General features: G+C 53.4%; 1 protein-coding gene and 1 long non-coding RNA gene across 8 annotated transcripts in view; one reads left to right on the forward strand and one right to left on the reverse strand.

Moving 5' to 3' along the window:
* Positions 1–14,165: 14,165 nt before the first annotated feature.
* Positions 14,166–16,654, forward strand: LOC141552102 (uncharacterized). Its single transcript, XR_012485058.1, has 2 exons — positions 14,166–14,618; positions 15,389–16,654. It is a non-coding gene; the product is annotated as an uncharacterized LOC141552102 (long non-coding RNA).
* Positions 15,933–19,913, reverse strand: part of SEPTIN7 (septin 7) — a 68,939-nt gene continuing 64,958 nt past the window's right edge. For all 7 annotated transcript variants that reach the window (XM_074284536.1, XM_074284537.1, XM_074284534.1 and 4 more), the window contains 3 exons: positions 18,597–18,732; positions 17,687–17,826; positions 15,933–16,999 (listed from right to left, as the gene is read on the reverse strand). In XM_074284536.1, coding sequence (XP_074140637.1) covers positions 16,960–16,999; positions 17,687–17,826; positions 18,597–18,732 — 316 coding nt within the window. In that variant the 3' untranslated portion in view covers positions 15,933–16,959. The remainder of the gene's footprint in view (positions 17,000–17,686; positions 17,827–18,596; positions 18,733–19,913) is intronic.

Consider the following 19,913-nt stretch of genomic DNA (forward strand, 5'->3'; position numbering starts at 1 on the left):
CATATATAAGACTGCTTGCCATCTGGGGGAGGGGGTTGGGGGAGGAAGGGAAAAAATCTGAATAGAAGTAAGTGCAAGGGATAATGTTGTAAAAAATTACCCATGCATATGTACTGTCAAAAAATGTTATAATTATAAAATAAAAAAAATAAAAATAAAAAACATTATCCTTTGAACTCACTTCTGTTCCGACTTAAAATTAAATTTTTTTATGTTACACATTACATTAATTTTTTTTTTACATATTTCCACGTGAGTCATATGTTGGGATAGAAAAATCAGACTTACATAAATTAAGGCTGAATGAAGTAAGCAGAACCAGGAAAACAATGGACACAGCAACAGCAAGATTATGTGATGATCAGCTACTGGTTCTTCTCAGCAATTCAGTGATCCAAGACAATTTCAATAAGCTTGGGATGGAAAATGTCATCTTCAACCAGAAAAAAAACAATGGAAGAAAAAAAAGGTGAAAATAGTATGCTTCAATCTGCATTCAGTCTCTGTAGTTTTCTCTTTACATATCTTCTGGTTTATCTTCATTATAGATAATGTTTGCTCTTGGCTTAATATAAAATATACTTTTTTCTAATGTTAAGGACAGTTCCATTGATTCCTATGTTTTTTAGTGTTCCTAATTTTTCTCTCTCTTTTTTTTTTTTTCTTTCTGAGGCTGGGGTTAAGTGACTTGCCCAGGGTCACACAGCTAGGAAGTGTTAAGTGTGTGAGACCAGATTTGAACTTGGGTCCTCCTGGTGCTCTATCCACAGCACCACCCAGCTGCCCCCATACTGATCAGTTTTAAAGATTTTTGTTGTTTAATCTTTTCTTTGTATGTTTGACTCTCCAGGACCCATTTTGGGGTTTTCTTGGCAGATACTGGAAGGGTTTTCAATTTCCTTCTCATTTTACAGATGAGGAAACTGAGGCATATAGGGAAAGTGACTTGCTCAGGATCACACCACCAGGAAATGTCTTAAGTTTTTGATACTTGGCACCTTGGATTGGTCCGCAGAACATCACGCCCCATTCCGGGTGCCCCAGCCCCGCTCCCTTTCACCATCTTCATTAAAGTCTCTTATTTGTCCCCCCCACTTAGCACAGGCTATGGCACACAGCAGACACTTCCCTTCTCCCCTCTCCCTACTGCCTTCCCCCTTCCTTTCGTTCCAACTAAAGCCCTTCCCGACTCCTCTTAATTCTCCTGCTTTCCCCGTGGTCATTCCCTCTCCATCCCGTTTATGGCTGGCTTGTATGGATTTGTTTGCATGATGTCGCCCGTTAGATGGGGGCAGAAACTGTCCTTTGCTCCTTTTTGCCTCCCAGCATACAGTAGGAGCCTAATAAATGAATGTTCAACGACTGACTGGATAGCCGGGTCTTACCTGTGGGAAGATGCTCCAGGACAAGAGATATCTAGGTGTGATCCAGCCCAGGTCAGAGTGTCCTCATCCCAGCCTAGAGCAAGACCTGCCAAGAGAGTTAGGAGGGGCAGGGGCCGGGCCCAGAAATCTGTGGGAAGCCTGCACGGCTCAGCCTCTACTGGGTACCTTGTCCGACTCTGTGCTAGTTACCAGGGAAGGGCCCTGGGCCCACCCTCCCGCTGTCTGGGGGGCGTACACATTTGCTCACAAAACAGAGACCAGGTGACTTGGGGCAGAGAGGACAGAATCACCTGGAGAGGGGACATGAGCCCCTGTAGCCAGCAGGGCCGGACAGTGACTTGCAGTGTCAAGTACAGCCAGAGGGGCTTCTTGTTCCAGGAGGGCCAGGGGCTGGCTGGAGGCCGCTGCACTCGGGGACCAGAGGCCCAGTTCTGTCTGATGAAGGCCCTCAGCAGCTCCAGGTGCCCACCAGCCCGTGCCCCTCGGGGAGGGGGAATTGGCAGAAGCAGCCTCCTCGCCCAGAACGGGTCCCCAGGGGCCAGGGGGCAGGGGCCCAGGCCCTTCCGGAAGCTAGTGGGAGGCCCAGACAGTCCTGAAGGCGGGGGTCCAAGGCCGGTGGGCTCCCTGGAGAAGGAGGCCTTGTCCTCCCTGGGCTTGGAATCTCTTCCTCTCCTTGTCAAGCCAATTTATGTGGCGACCTGGTACCTTCTTTCGCCCACATGGTGAAACCCCGGCTTGCAGCTCACTGTGCTTGCTGCAATGCCCCCACTTGGGGGGCACCCCCCGAGTGCAGGAGTGCCCCTCGAGTGGGGGAGCACCCAAGGCAAACCCTCGAGGTTGCCGAATCGCTGGGGAGCGGACTCTGTTTTGGGCACTCTCCGAGGTTGGCGGGGCCAGCACCCCACACTGGCAGGGCAAGCTCAGTCCTGCAGCGAGCTCTCAGGGCCCCGGCCTCCGGGGGACTCACCCCAGCCCAGATTTCCCACTCGTTTGCCCCAGATGCAGGCTGCCAAGAACACAGCGTCCATCCTGTTATTGTGTTCTGTGAACTCTGCTCCCTTCCCAGGCTTGGACAGGGGCCAGTGACTTTAGAGCAGCCAAGGAGGACTCCAGCTGTTCAGAGAGAGGGCTCCTGATGCTCGCAGACCCCCTGCCGGCCCACCCTCTGCCCACCCCAGCTTGGGGAGAAACGGGGCACTGAGGGACCCCAAGACAAGGGCCAAGGTTACCCAGTCTTCTCTCAGTCCTCCTTCCCAGCTCTGCTAAATGGGTCCCTGTGAACCCCCCTCTCCTCTCTGCCCCTGCTGGCATCTGGCTGACCACTCTGCTCCTCTGTATTCCTCACTGGCTCACACCCACCAGGATTTTTGGTAACCCTTTCTCTCCACAGGCTCATGTCTGATTGACTGGGCTTCCAAAGGCCAAGGGAGGCTCCAGAACTGACTGGGTCTCTGGTCTGGATATGGCTGGGCAACTTTCAGATAAAGTCATATGAAAAAATGTTCTAAATCATTACTGATCAGAAAAATGTAAATTAAGACAACTCTCAGGTCCCATTGCCCACCTGTCAGATTGGCTAAGGTGACAGGAAACGATAATGATGAATGCTGAGGGGATGTGGGAAAACTGGGACACTGATGCATTGTTGGTGGAGTTGTGAACGGATCCAAACATTCTGGAGAGCAATCTGGAACCATGTCCAGGGGACTATCGGTGTCTTTACTGGGTATGTGTCCCAAAGAGAGCATAAAAAATGGAAAAGGTTCCATATGTGCACAATTGTTTGTAGCAGCAAAGAGTTAGAAACAGAGTGGATGCCCATCACCTGGGGAGAGGCTGAGCAAAGCATGGCGTATGAATGGCCTGGAATACTCTTCTCGCAGTGAGAAATGATGAGCCGGTGGATTTCAGAAAAGCCTGGAAAGACTTCCACGACCTGAGGCTGAGTGAGCTGAGCAGAACCAGGAGATCCCTGTTCATGGCAACGGCAAGATTCTGTGCTGATCGCCTATGAAGGGCGCAGCCGTTCTGGGAAATTCAGTGATCCAAGACAATCCGAGACTCATGGTGGAAACCGAACGCTGTCCACAGCCAAAGAGCGCAGATTCGCTTTTTGTTGTTTTCTCTTTCTCGTGATTTTCCCCTTTTGTTCTGATTCTTATTTCACAATGTGATTAATGTGGAAATATGTTTAACGTGATTGTACATGTATGGCCTATATAGGATTGCTTGGGGAGATGGAAGAGAAGTAGGGAGAGAGAAAAAATTATAATCAAAAGCTTACAAAAATGAATGTTGAAAATTATTGTTATCTGTAGTTGAGAAAAAATAAAATACTATAAAATGCAACAAAAAGAGGAGGAAGAGGAGGAGAAGAAGAGCAGAAGAAGGAGGAAGAGAGGAGAAGAGAGGAGAAGAAGAAAAGGAGAAAAGAGGAAGAGAAGAAGAAAAAAAGAAGAGGAAGAGAGGAACAATGATTTATAACTGGAAAGAAGCCAGCCAGAAAGAAAAATTCAAATATTATGAAACCACATTCAGGACCATACAAAATTTAGCAGTTACCAAATCAAAGAAGCAGAGAGCTTGTATTATGATATTCCAGAAGGCAAAAAGAATTAGGATTAAAACAAGAACAACCTACTCAGTAAAACTGAGTATAATCCTTGGGGGGGGAGGGGAATGTATATTGAATGAAATAGAGGACTTGGAAACATTTCTGATGAAGAGACCGGGGCTGAATAGAAAATTGGGGTTTCAAACACAAAATTCAAGTCTAAAAAGGTAAACAAAAGTGAGCAAGCATGTGAGAGTCAGTGAAGTTAAACCATTTCCATTCCTATGTGGGGAAAATGGCACACGGCACTCCTAAGAGCTTTCGGATTATTGGGGCAGTTGGAGTCTACTTAGACCCAGGGCAGGAACAGGAGAGAATTATGGTGGGATAATCTCAGAAAAAAATGGAATGAGGAAGAGGAATGCGCTGGGAGAGAGGGGAAGGGAGAGGTAGAATCGGGAAATATTTTCTCACAGAAAAGAGGCTTTCAAGGGAGGGCTTTTATAGTGGAAGGAAAGATGGGGTTGGCAGCGATGGCAAGGCTTGAACCTCACCCTCGCTGGAATTGGGTCAAAGAAGAAGATACAAGCCCAGAGCTCTGAGAATAGAAATGTATTTGGCCAGTGGGGAAATAAGAGGGGAGGGGCGGAAGAGAGGGGATGCTCATCCATTGAGGGAATATTTGAGTACCTTGTAGAATTCTCTTGTGCCAGGAAAAAGAACAAGGCAGGTGTTGTCAGGACACACATGGTGAGACTCCCGTCAACTGATGCAGAGCGAAATGAGCACTGGGAGATCATCGTGCAGCGGTGCCGCGGTCCTGTCACGATGATCAGTTGGGAAAGATTTGGCAACTCTCATCGAAAAAATGATCCAGAGCAATTCCAAAGGACTCGGGATGGAAGACTGTAATCCGCCTCAGGAGAGGACCAACGCCCACTGAGGGCAAAGGGATGCCTGATTTTTGGGGTCTGTTCCTGTTTTGTGATAGAATTAGCTGCTATCACGTTCCTCCTCCTCAGTGGTTAGAGGAGGGATGGGAGGAAAGAAGAAGGGAATTTGGAATTCAAAATGTAAATAAGGAAAGAAGGCAAAAAACAAATAATAAATTTGCAAAAGGAAGGTTGAAATTGGGAGCCACAAGGACCTTCCCACGCTCTGTCCATGATGGGATGAGTCCTTCCAGTCCCTAACCACTGGAGTCTGCCCTCCGCCAAGGGAAATTTCCCGATCTCCTTCAGCCCATCTCAGCGGTTCTCGTCTCACTCTCCCGTGTCCCCATTCACGTGTGTCTCCCTCCTCTCCCGTGTCTCCCTCCTCTCCCGTGTCTCCCCTCTCCTGCTCTGGCCAATGGGATTCTCTCTGGTTCCCTTGCCAAACTTGCCTTCCTCGGACTCCCACTTCCAGAGCTGCCTTTCCCGACTTCCTTATTTTCCGAGTTTTCCTCTGGGATGATTTCCAGGGGATCCCCCGCGGGCTTATTTGTTCAGTCGTTCACCTGTAGTCTCCTCCATTTGAGGGACTGGGTGGGGGTTTGTCTGTTTTGCTTTTCTTAGCATCCCTGGGACTCGGTACAAAGCTCAGTTGGCTTGGTTATGTTTGTTAATTGACTGAATGCATGTTTATTGGACTGAATTGGGGAAAGTTCCAGTCCAGCTAAGGAGACACAAGAAACACTGAGGGCAAAGCCCAGGGTGTCCCCGTCCAGCCTGCTCGGGCAGAATGAGGGGAGAGGCTGGTCAGTGAGGCTGGAGGAGGCTGGGAGCTGGAGAGCGAGTCCGGTCAGGGGACGGTCCCAAGCCCGGCCTGAAGCCCAGAGATGCTCAGAAAGGCCCTGCCACTGGAAGTTTACCGGCCAGCTATGGAGACCAGAAGCAAAAACACATGTAAGGGAAGTCATTTCAGGGGAAGGGTTTGGGGGAGGGGGGAGGCGGCCACTCCCAGAGTCCCTGAGATAAGCTCTGCCCCAGTCAGCACTTCCCCAGACCAGCCAATCTACCTCTTCTTTCCCAGAGTCCAATTCTCAAAGCAAGGGCTGGGGGCTGGAGCTGGGGGAGGGAGAGGGGAGAGAAGGGGGAAGGGAGGTTTTCCACAAAGGAAACTCTGTTGCTAAGACCCCCTTCCCCCACTCTCTTTTCCTTTCCCCCTTTTTCTCACACTCACTTTCATTGTCTCCTTTCCCCCTTGACCTTGTTTCTCTCACACATTTTTCTTCTCCCTTTCCCATCCTTTATTTTCTCTCACAATAATTTTCTCTGTGTGTGTGTCTGTCTCTGTCTCTCATTCTCTTTCACTCTCTCTCTGTAATTCTTTCACTGTAATTCTGTTTCTCATCTCACTATAATTTCCTTCTTTCCTCCCCTTCCCCTCCTTTCTCCCTCTCTCTAATTCTCTCCCTCCTTTCTCTCTGTCTCGCTATAATTCTCTTCTCTTTCCTCCTCTCCCTGCTCCTTCTCTCTCTCACTGTAATTCTGTCTGTCTCTGTCTCTGTCTCTCCCTCTCTCTCTCCCTCTCTCTCTCCGTCTCTCTCTCTCTCTCTCTCTCTCTCTCTCTCTCTCTCTCTCTCTCTCTCTCTCTCTCTCTCTCTCTCTCTCTCTCTCTCTGTCTCTGTCTGTCTCTCTCTGTCTCTGTCTCTGTCTCTGTCTCTCTCTCACACACACACACACACACACACACACACACACACACACACACACACACACACACACACTTTGCTAAGCTTCCAACGGGACCACAGCAGAGACCCTATTTTGTTGACTACCAACTGGGCCACTCTCTGCTGACCCCCCCCATCGGTGTCTGTGCCTAGTGCTTCTCCCATTGGCTGCCGAGGGTCTCCTCACCGCTGGCCAGCGGCCACAAGGCTCTGGAGACCTCCGGCGGCCCCTTCCCTTTGCTCCCAGGCTCTGAGCCAGCTGCTTGAGAAGGGAGGGAAACCGTGTCTTTGGAGGAAAATCAAGAGAATAATGGCGAATCCCTGACCCCCGCCCCCCTCTTCTCCTCTGAGGCGGCCTATTTGCCAAGTGCTGGCTCAAGAGGGAGACTTGACATTTCCCCCCGCCATGGGCAGAGCCCCCCAACCCCCTGGATCTGCTCAGGCTCCCCTCCCCCCCAGAGCTGTCAGCCCTGGCCCAAACTCTCTGCTGGCAAGTGAGCAGGCCAGCCAGGCCTGGGCTTTCTCCCCTTCCCAGAGTCCTTGGAACATTAACCTTGCTTCTTCCTTTGGTTCCCTAGGACAAGAAAGCCTGAATGAGGCCAGGCCCAGCCGAGGGAGCCGCCCCTCAGGCTGTAGGACACAGAAATCCAGCCCAGGAGGGGGAGGGGGGGGTCCTCTCCCTGCCTCCTTGCCATCCAAGGGACCCATTGCCCAGTCCCGATCCCCCTCCAGACTCTGGTCTGCCTCCTGGCCGTGGGCAGCGTTGGGGCGGGCAGTTTCTTCTGCCTGATGGAAATGGTTGGGTTCATCAAAGTGCCCAGAGCCAGAGAAGAGCAGGGCCAAGACGGGCACTTAGCAGTGTCTCCGTGGGCTGGGGAGCAGGCCATTTATGGGGGGAATCAGGGGCAGTCCAGGCCGAGGCTCAGGATCAGTTGGGAAGGAGCTGGGGCTGGATTAGAGCTTGGGGCCCAAGCTCTGTGAACATTTGGCTGTGAGTTTCCTCTTGTTACTGGAGGGGAAGGAGCCCTGGCTCAGGCCGTGAGAGGCCGGGGTGGTGGAGGGGCCCGGGGTGGGGGGTGGAGGGGCCTGGCTCACCTCCGTCCTGTGCTCCCCTGGTCTCCCCAAGAACTGTCCAGAAGTCAGAATTCTTCATTTCTGGGAGGAGCAGAGGCCAGGCCCTTCCCAAGTGCTGGGAGCCCCCCAGACTGGGGAAACATGCAGCTCTGGCAGGAAGCAGCCCCTGTCCTCAAGAAGCTTCCAGTGTAAGGGGGGACCACATGCAGACCCCTTGGGGTGAGCCTGGAGCATAAAGGGGAGCAGGAGAGGCTTCTGGGAAGAGGTGGGATTTGGGCAGGACCTTGAAGCATGGAGGGAAGGCAGGGGCCCAGGAATCGATCACCAACGTGACAGGGTCCCAAGGCCAGTGAGGATCCCCCCATGGAGCCAGTGAGGATCCCCCCAGAGAGCCAGTGAGGATCCCCCCCATGGAGCCAGCAAGGATCCCCTCCAGTAGCCTCCAAGGGTCCTCCATGCTTAGAACAGGAACCATTTGTCCCGTGCAATGGGAGGAAGGGGGGACTGGAGCAGCCTTTAGGAGAGAGCAGATCAGCTGGGCCGGCCCAGGCCCGTAGAACAGAGGGGGGGCGGTTTCCCCAATGCCAGCAAGCGGCCAGCAGGGCGACGCTGGGAAGACCCACGGCGGAAGCGAGACATTTTCGGAAGCGCCGGAGAATCCATTCTCTGGAAACCGCCCAGAGAAAGAGACACCAGAGATCTGCGCCAATAACACCTTGTCCTGCTCCCTCTGGAGCCCAGGCCTGGGGGCCCGTCCCGAAGGGCCTTTGGGATTCTTGCCCCTCCCCCCAAGCTTGAGCACGTCCCGCACCAGAAGCCTCCCAGGGTCTCGGGGAAGCTCGGGGCCTGCCGGGCCGGCTGAGGCTGCTCAGGAGGAAGCCACTGGGGGAGGCTTTGGCTCAGAGCTGGGGAGAGGGAGCCCAGGCCCGTGGCCCAACTCAAGACCCGGGAAGGCTCCCGAGATGCCCCTTCTGGCAGCCGGAGCAGGCGGGACCTCTCCAGAGCTCTCTCCTTGCCCCGGTCCATTCCTGGGTGGCCAACGATGGCTCGGATCAATCCACAACCAGCATTTATTAGACACCTACTAGATGCCAAACACCACGCAGGGCACGGCGGGTTTTGAGGGCTCAGGGCAAGGCCAACTGACTTGACCAAGGCATGGGGACGTGCCCCAGAGCTGCCCAGACCCGAGGGCCACCCGGGCTTGCCCGGAACAAGCTGGGACGCTGGCTCGGGAGGACCGAACACGGCTCCCTAACCGCCCCGCTCCCCTGCCTGCGAAGGTCTGCCCGAACAGACAAGTAGGAGCAGGATTGTTGGGGGACCGGCCGGTCGGGACGCGGGAGGCGTCTGGGGCACGTGGGAAAGCGCTCATCCAGCCCCAAGGGGGGGCTACGGAGGCGGGCGCAGGCAGAGTCCGTACAGAAGTGCGCGCCGAACGGGAGCCCCCCAGGGGGAGCCCTCCCATGGCCGGGGAGGAGGGCTCGGAGCAAGGAGCACCGGGATCACCTCCGAGATTGTTTTGAAAAGGATGGAGACGGGGAGGAGACTGGAGGCGGGGAGGCTGGAGGGAGGCCGGGGGATGGGGCGCACAGCGGAGAGAAGGGGCAGGACGCAGCCAGGGCGCTAAGGGGGACCCTCCGCCTGAACGTGCCCGGGGGCGGGGAGGGTGGAGGGAGGCGCGAGTTTGGGACCCTGGGCCGGGGTTGGGGGCGCTGGGGGGGCGGGGGGTCAGGCTCGGGGGCGGGGCGCTGACTCCGGGCGCTCCCCCGGGGCGGGTCAGGACCGAAAAGGACGCGACGTGGGACAGGCCGGAGCTGAGAAGTGGGGGCTGCGGCTCCGGAGGCCCGAGGGGGAAAGGGAAAGAGCTCCGGCCGCCAGGGAAGGGCCTCGGAGGGTCGCGCCCCCCTTTTCTGAAGCCAGACAAGACGAGGGTGTGCTCAGAGAAGAGCCGGAAAACAAAGACGGAGGAGGGACAGGAGGGCAGGCCCGGGTCAGTCATAAATCAAAGGGCTGGGCTTGTGAGAAGGCGCCGCTAGGGGGCGCCGTGGAGAGAGCGCCAGCCCTGAGGAGCTGGGTTCAAATCTGCCCTCAGACGCTTCCTGGCTGTGGTACCCTGGGCCAGTCACTTACCCCCAGTGCTTCAGGGGGAAAAAAGGGGGAGAAACAGAGGCCGAGAGGGAGAGAGGAGAGACCGCAGCCCACTTAGGAGAGAGCGGGAGGCAGGCCTCCAGTCTGAAGGCGAGGACGGGGAGAGGAGGTAACTCGGGAGGACGGGGAGAGGAGGTAACTCGGGAGGACGGGGAGAGGAGGTAACTCGGGAGGACGGGGAGAGGAGGTAACTCGGGAGGACGGGCTCGGCTTCTCCCCGGGTCTCGCGCTGCGGCCGCGCGGCTTGGGAGGTTTGGAAGTCCCGGATGGGAGGGAGGGAGACCGCCGGCAGCAAGAGCGAAGCGTTGCTTGTGCGAGGGGCAGCCGGGGTGGGCGACGTCAGGCTGGGGGGGCCCCGGGCAGCTCCGGAGGGGGCTTCCTTGGGGGCATTCAGCCGCGCTGGAGCGGGAGCACAGACGGGGATTGTGGGCCGAGAGGAAGGGAAATGTGTTCGGGATCGGGGCTGGGAAGCAGGGAGGACTCCCGGGGAGCACTCCTCCCATGGAGGATGGTCTTGGCTACTTGAGCCGGGCTGGGCAGTCACGTGCTGCTAACGGAGGCTCCCCGCTGAGGGGGCCTGCGGGGTGGGGAAGCTGCTCCTCCAGAGCGCCCCGGGGCCTGGGCTGGGCAGGGGGTGCCGGACTCCCCTCCAGGAGCGGCCCTGGCGGACACTGGGAGTCCGGCCCAGGCCTGACTGCCTCCCCCTCGCTCCTCAGGCCGGGAGGGAAACCTGATCCCCGAAAACGAGCACAGGCGGCGGGCGCGAGATGGCCTGGGGAAATGCTGCCCCCTGCTGGCCCCGAGGTCCGGGCTCTGCGCAGCCCGCGCCGTTCCTGGCGGGCCCAGCAGGGGGCGCCGCCGCTCAGGGCCAGTAACGCTGGCGCGGGGTGGGAGCTCCGGCCTTCCCTCCCTGCGCCCACGGAGAGCTGACAGCCCCCCTCTCCGTCTGATCGGGCCTCCCCAGGAAGAGGGGGCGCTGCCCTACAGTACCGGGGCGGCAAGAGGCGGACCGGGGAGAAAGACGCAAATTCGGGGCCGCCCTCCGGGGGAAACTGAGGCAACGGGCGTGGACGCGAGGGCCCCAGAAGTCCCGAGCGAGGTCCTTCGCTGGAGCTGGGGCAGGCGGCGCCCCCCCGCCCCGGGCTTCGGAGGCCCTGGGGCCACGTTCAGAGCACATGGGGCCAGACGCTCTCCAAGGTCCTCCCAAGTCCAGCGGGCGGCTGCATCCCCTCCCCCAGCCTCAGCCTTCTCTCGCCCTTGCCCCCCCCCACTAGGCTGGGGGAGGGGGGTCAGAGGAGGCGGTTCCTGTAAAGCGGCTTTGACCCTTTCTCCCCCCGGGAGCCCGGCCTCCCCCCAGGGGCCGCTGGATTTCTCCCCGTGCTGCTCCTCGGCTTCCTGAGCCATCCCCGACTCCTCTGCTCCGGGCCAGTCGTTGGACTTGGGGAGGCCCGGGCCGGGGGCGTCTCCAAGGCGAGGCTCGTTTTCCCGGGCGGCCTCCCTCCCTGACCGGCTGCGGAGGGCCCCGCAGCGCTGGGGGGGGAGGCCCCTCCCCGTGCTCCCAGCCTCAGGCGCCATCTCCAAGGGGGGAGGGGGCCGCGGCCGCCCGGAAGGTCGGGCTGTGGGTGACCAGCGTCCTCCCGGTCCGTGCCCAGGGCACTGAGTGAGTCCAGGCGAGGCTGGTGGTCGAGAAGCCCGGGGAGCGCCGCATGCGGAGGCTGAGCAGGGCCGGGATGGAGGCGCTCCCAGGGCCAGAGGAGCCCTGAGGGGGCTCCCACTGAGGGCCCCACGGTGGAGGAGGGGAAATGCGCGCTGCCTGTCCTCCCCCATCCTGCAGCTGCTTTCCCTAAAACGGGCCGGGGAGGGCGGGCGGGGGCCTGGTGCTGTCCCACGTCCGTGAATGAGGAAGCTGATGGATGTTCAGCAGCGCCTGCAGGTCCTGCGCTCACAGCGGACCCCAGGCTGGGCCCAGACCAAGCCCAGCAGGCGGGAGCTGGAAACGCTTTGTTCAGGCCGGAGCAGCAGCACCCCGACCGGCTGGGGCGCCGTGGAGCACGGTCTGCTTCCCGGGCCTGGGAGGTCGCTGGAGAACTTCTTGGACCTGGCCCGTTGGCAGAGCCCTAAAACTGGCCCCGGGAGCCTGTTCCCATCCCCCCCCATGACCATGTCACACCAAAGTCAGCATTATCTCTGCTCTTTGCCTAAACAGCCCCCAACGCCCCGCTATGCGCCAAGCTGGAGCCTGCGCCGCCGCCGCCAATGTGCAGCCAGAGGTGCTTCCTGAGAACAGGAGCCCTTGTGTCTCCCCTCCCCCTGAGCCGTCTCAGAACAAGGTCTCCTTGTACTGAGCTCTCCCTGGGCCCTGGACCGGGCCTGGCGCCCCACGGGAAGCAAAAGGCGCTCCCATTCTTCTGCCCGTTTCGAGGCTCCGGGCAGAGGAAGTGCGGCCAGGACCCCTCTGACTGGGACCAGCCACGGCTTGGATGCCCTTGATCGTACTCAGAAATCATGGGAACCAAGTCTGCTGCCAGCGTGGCAACCTCTCGCTTCCCATGCCCAACGGCGGCTGTCTGTGCGGGTCTCGGGGACCCCAGACGGAGAGCTGGACCAGAAGCTGGGCCAAACCCCGTTGCTTCCGACATCGGCCCTCCTCCGCTCTGGGCTCATGCATCGGGACCAAGTTAGCCCGGGCCCCATGGAGCTGGAAACTAGCCGGCCAAGCGCTCCTCTCATGGCCCAAAGGCCCGTTAAGGCCCCAGTGCTTCCAGAACCATGACTCCCAAGTGTTACTTGTGGTGCTGGGTGGAAACGTTGCCAGCTGTGCCCTCCTCCTTCCTACCCAATGATGGGACGCATGCACGCACACACACGCGCACACACACACACTAACCCCTCTGAGCATCCGGTCTCCAAAAGCCCTTTGAGCTCTGACTTGGCCAGGGCCCCAGCAGCCGTCTGCCCTGAATCACAAACCCCAGGACTCCTGCTATAACCACCCAAGGGTGCGCCGCCTCTGCTTAAAGACCTCCGAAGAGGCTCATTCCCAATTCTTTCCCACCAAGCCTCAATCTGCCCCCCCAACTTCCATCCCCGGCCTGAGCCCAAATAAAGCCATCCCCCTTTCTTTGCCATCCTCTCCACCTCCAGGGCCTGCAGCAGGTGATCAATGTTTCCTTTTGCAGAAATCCAGATCTGGCTGACAACCCCCCATCAGCTAAGCCAGTCCCATCTCTTTCCAGATGAAGGGAGCTCACCTGCTGACCGCCAAAGCAGGGGCCCCTGAGGACCCTGCAGTCCAGGATGGAAACCCTAAACTACAAAGGACAGGAAGGAGCCTGATTAAGAATAGGGCTCACTTGATCTCTCACCCTGAAAGTAACGAGGATCCGCCGAGTCCCCAAAGCACTTACTGGAGTCTGCTGAAGAGTGGGATTTAGAAGAATCAACTTCCAGTAAACTTCTCAAGTTCAAATCTGCCAAGAAATGGGAGTCCCAGCTTTGGGAATCCAAGGTCACGACCCCTATGCTTTTCAGATCGCCTTGTGGGCCAAGGTCACCCAGTGTACACTGGGATCCAGTCAAAGTGTCAGAGGTAAAATAAGGGGTTGAGCACCCCCACTAGTGGTTTTCAGTGATTTGAAAAAACCTTAAGAGAACATCAGGTCACAAATCATAATTTTATTCTATTAAAAACCAGTAAGACCCTAGTCTAAGACCATGGAGAAAACAACAGAACTTCTGCCCTCAAGGCAGCTACAACAGTAAGTTTTGTGGGAGGAGAGCATTAAGAGATGGGATAAAAAAGGGGAATGTTAGGAAGGTGGGTGATGAGCTGAGCTTGATACAAGTGACAGATATTCAAGAGCCCAATGGAGGAAGGGACCCACTGGAGAAGGGATGCGGCCCACTTGAGGTCTTCAGCTCCGACATGTATCCCGCCCAAAGGAGAACTGCAGAAAAGTGATCATGCACTTACTTGGAAGATGCTCACTTAGCTCAGTTCTCACCCCCCCCCCCCAATCCTTCTCTTTCATCAATTAGCTGCATTTTTACACTTTTTAATACCAGCAAAGCCAGTTTTGAACATCACTCCTGTAAAACCTTGTGTTCCAATTTTCTCCCTCTACGACCCAACCTCTAGACAGCAAGTGATCCAATGCAGGTTAAAACTGCAATTCTTCTAAACTCATTTTCACATGTATCACGCTCATCTGTGTTTCTTTTAAAAAACCTAAAGATGTAAAGATTACCGTCACCCCTAACTTCCCACCCCATCCTCCCTCTGTCGGGGACACACCCAGCCTGGCCGCCAAGCTTCTGGTTACCGGGCAACAGCTGCCTAATGGCCATTTCAAACCAGACATTCTATGCACATCTTCCTCTGAACTCTCCTCTCTGCTAAGTTTCCCTGATTCTGTTCAGGGCAGCGCCGTCCTCCCTCCCAGTAGCCCACAGCTCCCTCTCACTCCAACCCAGTTTCCAAATCCCGTCATTTATGCCTCTCCATCCACTGTCACCTGACCCTTAGCACCTCTCCTCTGGACTACAACCGCCTCTCAATCCAAACTGCTTTAACCAACAAGCCTCCATTACTGCCCACTAATGCCAGGCACCGTGGACCCCGAGCTTCAGGGAGACTGGTACTCCATGGAGACCAGGCTACAGAGAACCCGGCCTAACAGACATGAGGAATCTGCCCAGGGAAGACACTAGTAACTGGGGAAACTGGGAAGACTGTTCAAGGACAACAGGGTCCCATCCCCCCTTTCCATGCAGAGGAAAATGCCATCTTCAAACACAGGTAAGAACACATCCCTACGCGGCGAACCCCAAGATCACCCCAAATCAGCACCTCCTGCTTGGCATCTCAAGGCCTGCACCCAAGGTAAATAGGTGCTCACCTTGTCCTGAGGCCCTTAGTCACTAGGAACTTAGCACCCAAACACCCTGGGTACCCAGGTACCTCATCTACACTCATGTTACCATTGCCTCACCTGGAGGGGAGGGGCCATCTCACTATCACCAGTACCCAATACAAAACTCCACGGAGGGGGGGGAGCCAGACACTTTACTATTGCAAGTTACTTAATACCAATTACCTTGCAAACAAAACAAAACAAAAAATACAAAACCAAAACTTCCCTTTGTCCTCCAGTCCTAAACAGCCAATTCTTTTAAGAAACTTGAAGTGCCCCCCACCCACCTAACCCCCCAGCAGCTAGAGGTACGCCTGCAGCTTTAACGCGCAGGACAGAGCGGGGCCTTGGTGTGTAAGTGGGCAGGGGCACTTTCCCTTCAACACTGCCGTCAAGGTGGCATGGGCCAGAGCAGCATAACACTCCTGGCTGTGCCCTTCAGTCTGTTTATGAAGATGAACACCTCACCCGCATTACCTATTTTCTGTAGGATTATAGGAAAGTGAACTTTGATTCTGTTTTGCTCAAAACACATTGTGAGGTTCTTGTTCAAAAGAGGGGAGATGGTGCTGCCTCAAATGCACTCAATGGGAAAATGATTTTCTAACAGGTCTTCAGTGAACATAACTGACATGTTCTCCCATTTTGCCTACAGTGACTGACCCCTGAAAATGGGCAGGGGGTGCTGCCCCATCATCTCAGCAATGGCAATCTTATTCTTCCAAGGCAAGTCAAAATGGATATGATTATCCTGAATTCATCTTTTTTTTTTTTTTTTTTTTAGCTCCCTTGATAAATAATCCTAAGAAAAAAGGGAGCATTCAACAAACCCACTAAAAATAACTTGCCCCCACTAACCCACTCGATAACATTTTATTACATGATAGCATTCAGAATTTGGCTTTTGAGAAGTTAAATTCGATGCTCTAGGAATATATGGACAAACTGAATCTGAATCAGCAATTTTCTTCAAAGAAAATACGATAGATAAGTCACCAGTAAGGAGATATAAAGGATTTATCTCCTTGGAGCAGAAAAGCAACTGGGAGCTCCCTGAAAATGAGCCAAAAGTACTCACACAAAATTCTGGGATAGGCGTCTTATCAGTAAGGACTGGGAATTCTCTCCTTGCCGGTCTCTGCCCAGGTGATCATGAGTGCTCCTCGATTTTTAGGTGCAAAGTACTTTAGACAAAAGTGTTACATCACAATATTGTTTATTATGTGACTTTTTACAATACAAACAAAAATACAGAAATGCAATATATGAATACAGCTAAATGCAGAACGGTGACTTTTTTTCTCTTCAAGAGGCCATGATTCCCATTTCTAGTAAAATAAAGAGACTGCACACAGGTAGAAACAAGTTGGTAGTTAACTCCACATTTTTATCTAGAAATGACCTATTAATGCATTTTTCCTGCTACTTACCATAAAGTGTAAAAAGGGAGTTAAAGGAAAGTTTTACTCGCTGGTTCCTACCATATGAAAGACGCTATATTCTATTTAGCAGGGCCAATATACGGAAATATCTAAATTTAAATGTTATTACAAAAATGAAGCAGTAATGAGAGTCTTCTGGCTAAAGAAGTCACTAAATTGAGAAGAGCATATATTTAAAGAATTCCAAACAAGAAAGGGCTGTTATAAAAAGCTTTTAGGTGCAGTGGAAGCTTATAGGGTTTTTTTTTTCCATGTGTATTTTTAAACAATGGAAGTGTCAAAAAAGAGGGTCAGCTGTGTTAGACTAGGTCACGTTCTCATCTGCAGAGAAGTCTAAGGGGGAGAGAGAGAGAGAGAGAGACACAGAGAGAGAAGCACAGTTTGTATCAGAGTATGGCGAGTTCTCCTCCACGCAAACCTTCCAGAGTCCTTTTATTTTGGAATATCCTGTAAACAATTAAACCACCAGAACATGATTGTACAACAGTAAAATGTTCTCTTGCATTAAAGTGAAGATATCTGTTAAAAAAAAAAAAAAAAATTTTGGAAAGGTACTTAGAGGTGTTTACTTCTAAGTACGCCGACACCACGAGGCAATTCAAGGCATCTTAATCTCCATTAACCGGAAAAAAAAAAAAAAAAAAAACTAAAAAAAAACTTTGTCATGCTGTTAAATCCATCATTATGGATACAAATGGTGCAAAATTGGTCAAAGGGATCCAACAAACACTGACGTCCAGGCTGGCAGATTGGCAACTTCTACGTAACTGGTGGTAGAACGGGTCTAAAAGATCTTCCCTTTCTTCTTGTTCTTTTCCAAAGTTCTAAGAAAAGGAAAAAGCATCCAAGGTCAACACCAATGGCCTGAAACCCCCCCCTCCCCACAAAGCCTCCTCAGCTGAGGGCCAAGCACAGGCAAAGTTCCCAGTCTCACTCAGAAACAGGAAGGAGCACAAGCTGGCTGAGGGCATCTTGGCACCTGGAGCCTGCCATCTCCTCACCCCACTTTTGGAGCTGCCAAGGTTGCCAAGCAGCACAAAGAGCAGCCCCCCAAGGCCTCAGGACTTGATGCCTTTGAGAACCAGAGAGTTTGGGGGCTGGGCTACTCCCACCCAATATTTAGAGTTCAATGCTTACACCCCAGGGTCAGAAATGATCTTTTCCTTTCACACACATTTTACACAACTGTACCCACAGGATCACAGGCATCAAGTCTCGAGGAGTCCCGAGAGCTCCTTAAGCCTAAGGCCCTCATTTCATCAAGGTGGAAACTGAGGCCCTAAGAGAGAGGTCACCTGGAGCTGCTCAAGCGGACACCGCCACCTCTGTTCCATTTCCCAATATGGACCCAGAAGCCTCCCAAGAACGAGCTCGAGCTGCTTTCTTGGTGACTTGCTATCAAACCCATGGAAACAGAAAGTCCGGCTCCAATCTCAGAGGAGCTACAGATGCCACTGGCTCTTTCCAAAACTCCTCAAAAAAGGGAATCCTACAGGAATCCCACGAGTTACCTGGAAGAATTCTGTTGTTCCAAAATACGCTGCTGCGTTTCCCAGTTGGCTTTGTCATCCTCAAACTGACGCCGTTTCTCCTCCAATTCCTTGTGCTGTGCCTCTAGGTTCTTCTTCATTTGCTCATGACGCCGCTGGAGCTAAAGCACAAAAGAAACATCCCCAAATGGAGAAAAACAGGAGGCAACAGGTAAAAACACAGCAGGGCCCTGTGACTGCTGGGAAGCCCAACCCCCCATCACAACTGAGACTCTCTTGTCTAGGAAAGACTTCAGGAAGGAGAGGGAGCAAGCAACAGGTACTTCCCTACCACCGGGGAAACTCAGCCATCGTCTGATCTTCAGACTGAGCTCCCTGTAGCCAGGTTAAAGCTGGACCTGAGGTCAGCCCTTGAGGGCCATCCTAGGGGCCCAGAGAGCCACTAAGGACAAGCTGCTCAATTGCCCCCTGGGGGCTTTAGCACCCACTGACTGAGGGGCTTGGGCTCTGGGTTAACATCCCTCAAAACATGTACCCTGAAGGAGTCTGGCTGGAGTAACCAGGGCAAACTTCCTCAGGGCCCTCCCTGGAGGAGCAGCAGGTACATGAGCTGTGGCAAATCTGGTCATTAATTTTCCCTTTGGGAAAGGTCATGGACGAAAAGCTACACCTATATCTTAGGTTTTGGTGGCAACTTCTGCCAAGCTGGGGTCGGCCTCTGGGTCCATCCTCCTTAAGAACCTTAGGCCTTTGTACATCATAGATGTCAGGGCAGGAGTAGAAAGAAACTCAAAACTGTTGGTTTTGGAAAAAGGTTTATTAGAAGAGGTTAAAACTAGTAATTAAAATGAAGATTATAAAGTCTTTGCTGTTGGTCACTGAAATGTTCCTCATTGCCCCTAATGAGATGATGGTACTTTAGGGAGAATACCTCGGCTTCGGAGTCTTTCAGCTTCTGCACTTTTTCTTTGACCTTCATCTCAAACACCTGCTCCATCTCCATCTCCATCTTCTTCATCTTGGCCACGTGCTCCCTTCTTTCTTCCTCCATCTGAGCCAGGGGACTCCTGCAGGCACGATAAAACCAGAGTTTGGCTCATTAACTATGGGAAGACCAATCTTGAGCATGCAATGCACAACCAAGACCAAAACCGAGGTGGCGGGGCTCAGTCTTCTCTGGTTTTTGAAAACAAGTCTGTGAATGTCTCTCTTCTTGAAATTGCCCTAATGTTATTCAGGACACCTGGCCTCCAGACAGAATATTGTGCCACACTGTTCTAGGGCCCCAGGGATCATCACAGCCCCCCCAAGGTTCCCACCGGTCAAGAGGCCTTGGCTTAGCTATGGTCAAAAATCTGTAACGTAGTCAGAACACGACCTGTGTCTTAGGAACTAAAAACAAAGGCAAGACCCAAGAGACGGCAATCAACGGTTTGTGGTCAGAGATGGCGTTTCAGAACAGGTAGGACAAGCAAAGCAAATGAGAAGAGATTGGGATGTTTTAAAGGTCATTTAGAAGCAAGCCATGAGAAAAAGGCTGGAGTGATTTAAAATGTTTTTTTCTTTTCTTTGGGGGAAAAGGAGAGTACATGAATTAATGAGACTAACTTGTACTTATGTAAATATTAAAATTGTAGTGATACCTATCATTTATTCTAAGACAGCGATACTACCCAAGGCTTAGAGTTTTTGAATAAATCAGAGGAACGGATACCCTGCAAACCTACGCCCAGACCAGCATCACAACACATCCATCCAAGTTCATTTTCAACATAGAAGAAAGCATGGCCAGAAAGCCAAGGAGCGGATGTGGCTGCCTTTCCCTTAGGCTTCACGATGGAAGCTCAGTGCTCCAGTGCTGCGAAGGTGGGAAGACTAGCCCCTGGCATAGAAGGGGGAGTTCTGCCTCCGGGCCCAGGAGGTAAAGAGACAAAGAATTAGACATTGGGTGGACTCCCAGGAGGCTAAGAGGGCACAAAAGCGACCACTTGACAATCAAGGCCGTCCCAGCTCCAATAACAGAACTTAATCAGGTAGATGCCAGTCTGACCTGCCTTGGGCTCCTAAAATTCATGGGTGGTCTGAACATGGCCAGCTTCTATTTGGAAGATACATATACATGGGGCTGGCAAAACTGATGTTCACCTGAATTGGGTGAACAAGCTCAAGAAACCAGAATTCAGATCAAAAAGGAGATTTCCCTACTTGTTCCAATGTGTTTACAAAACCCTGTTGTTTTTTTCTCAAA

The sequence above is a fragment of the Sminthopsis crassicaudata genome, chromosome 1 (assembly GCF_048593235.1).
Source record: "Sminthopsis crassicaudata isolate SCR6 chromosome 1, ASM4859323v1, whole genome shotgun sequence".
Classification (NCBI taxonomy): domain Eukaryota; kingdom Metazoa; phylum Chordata; class Mammalia; order Dasyuromorphia; family Dasyuridae; genus Sminthopsis; species Sminthopsis crassicaudata.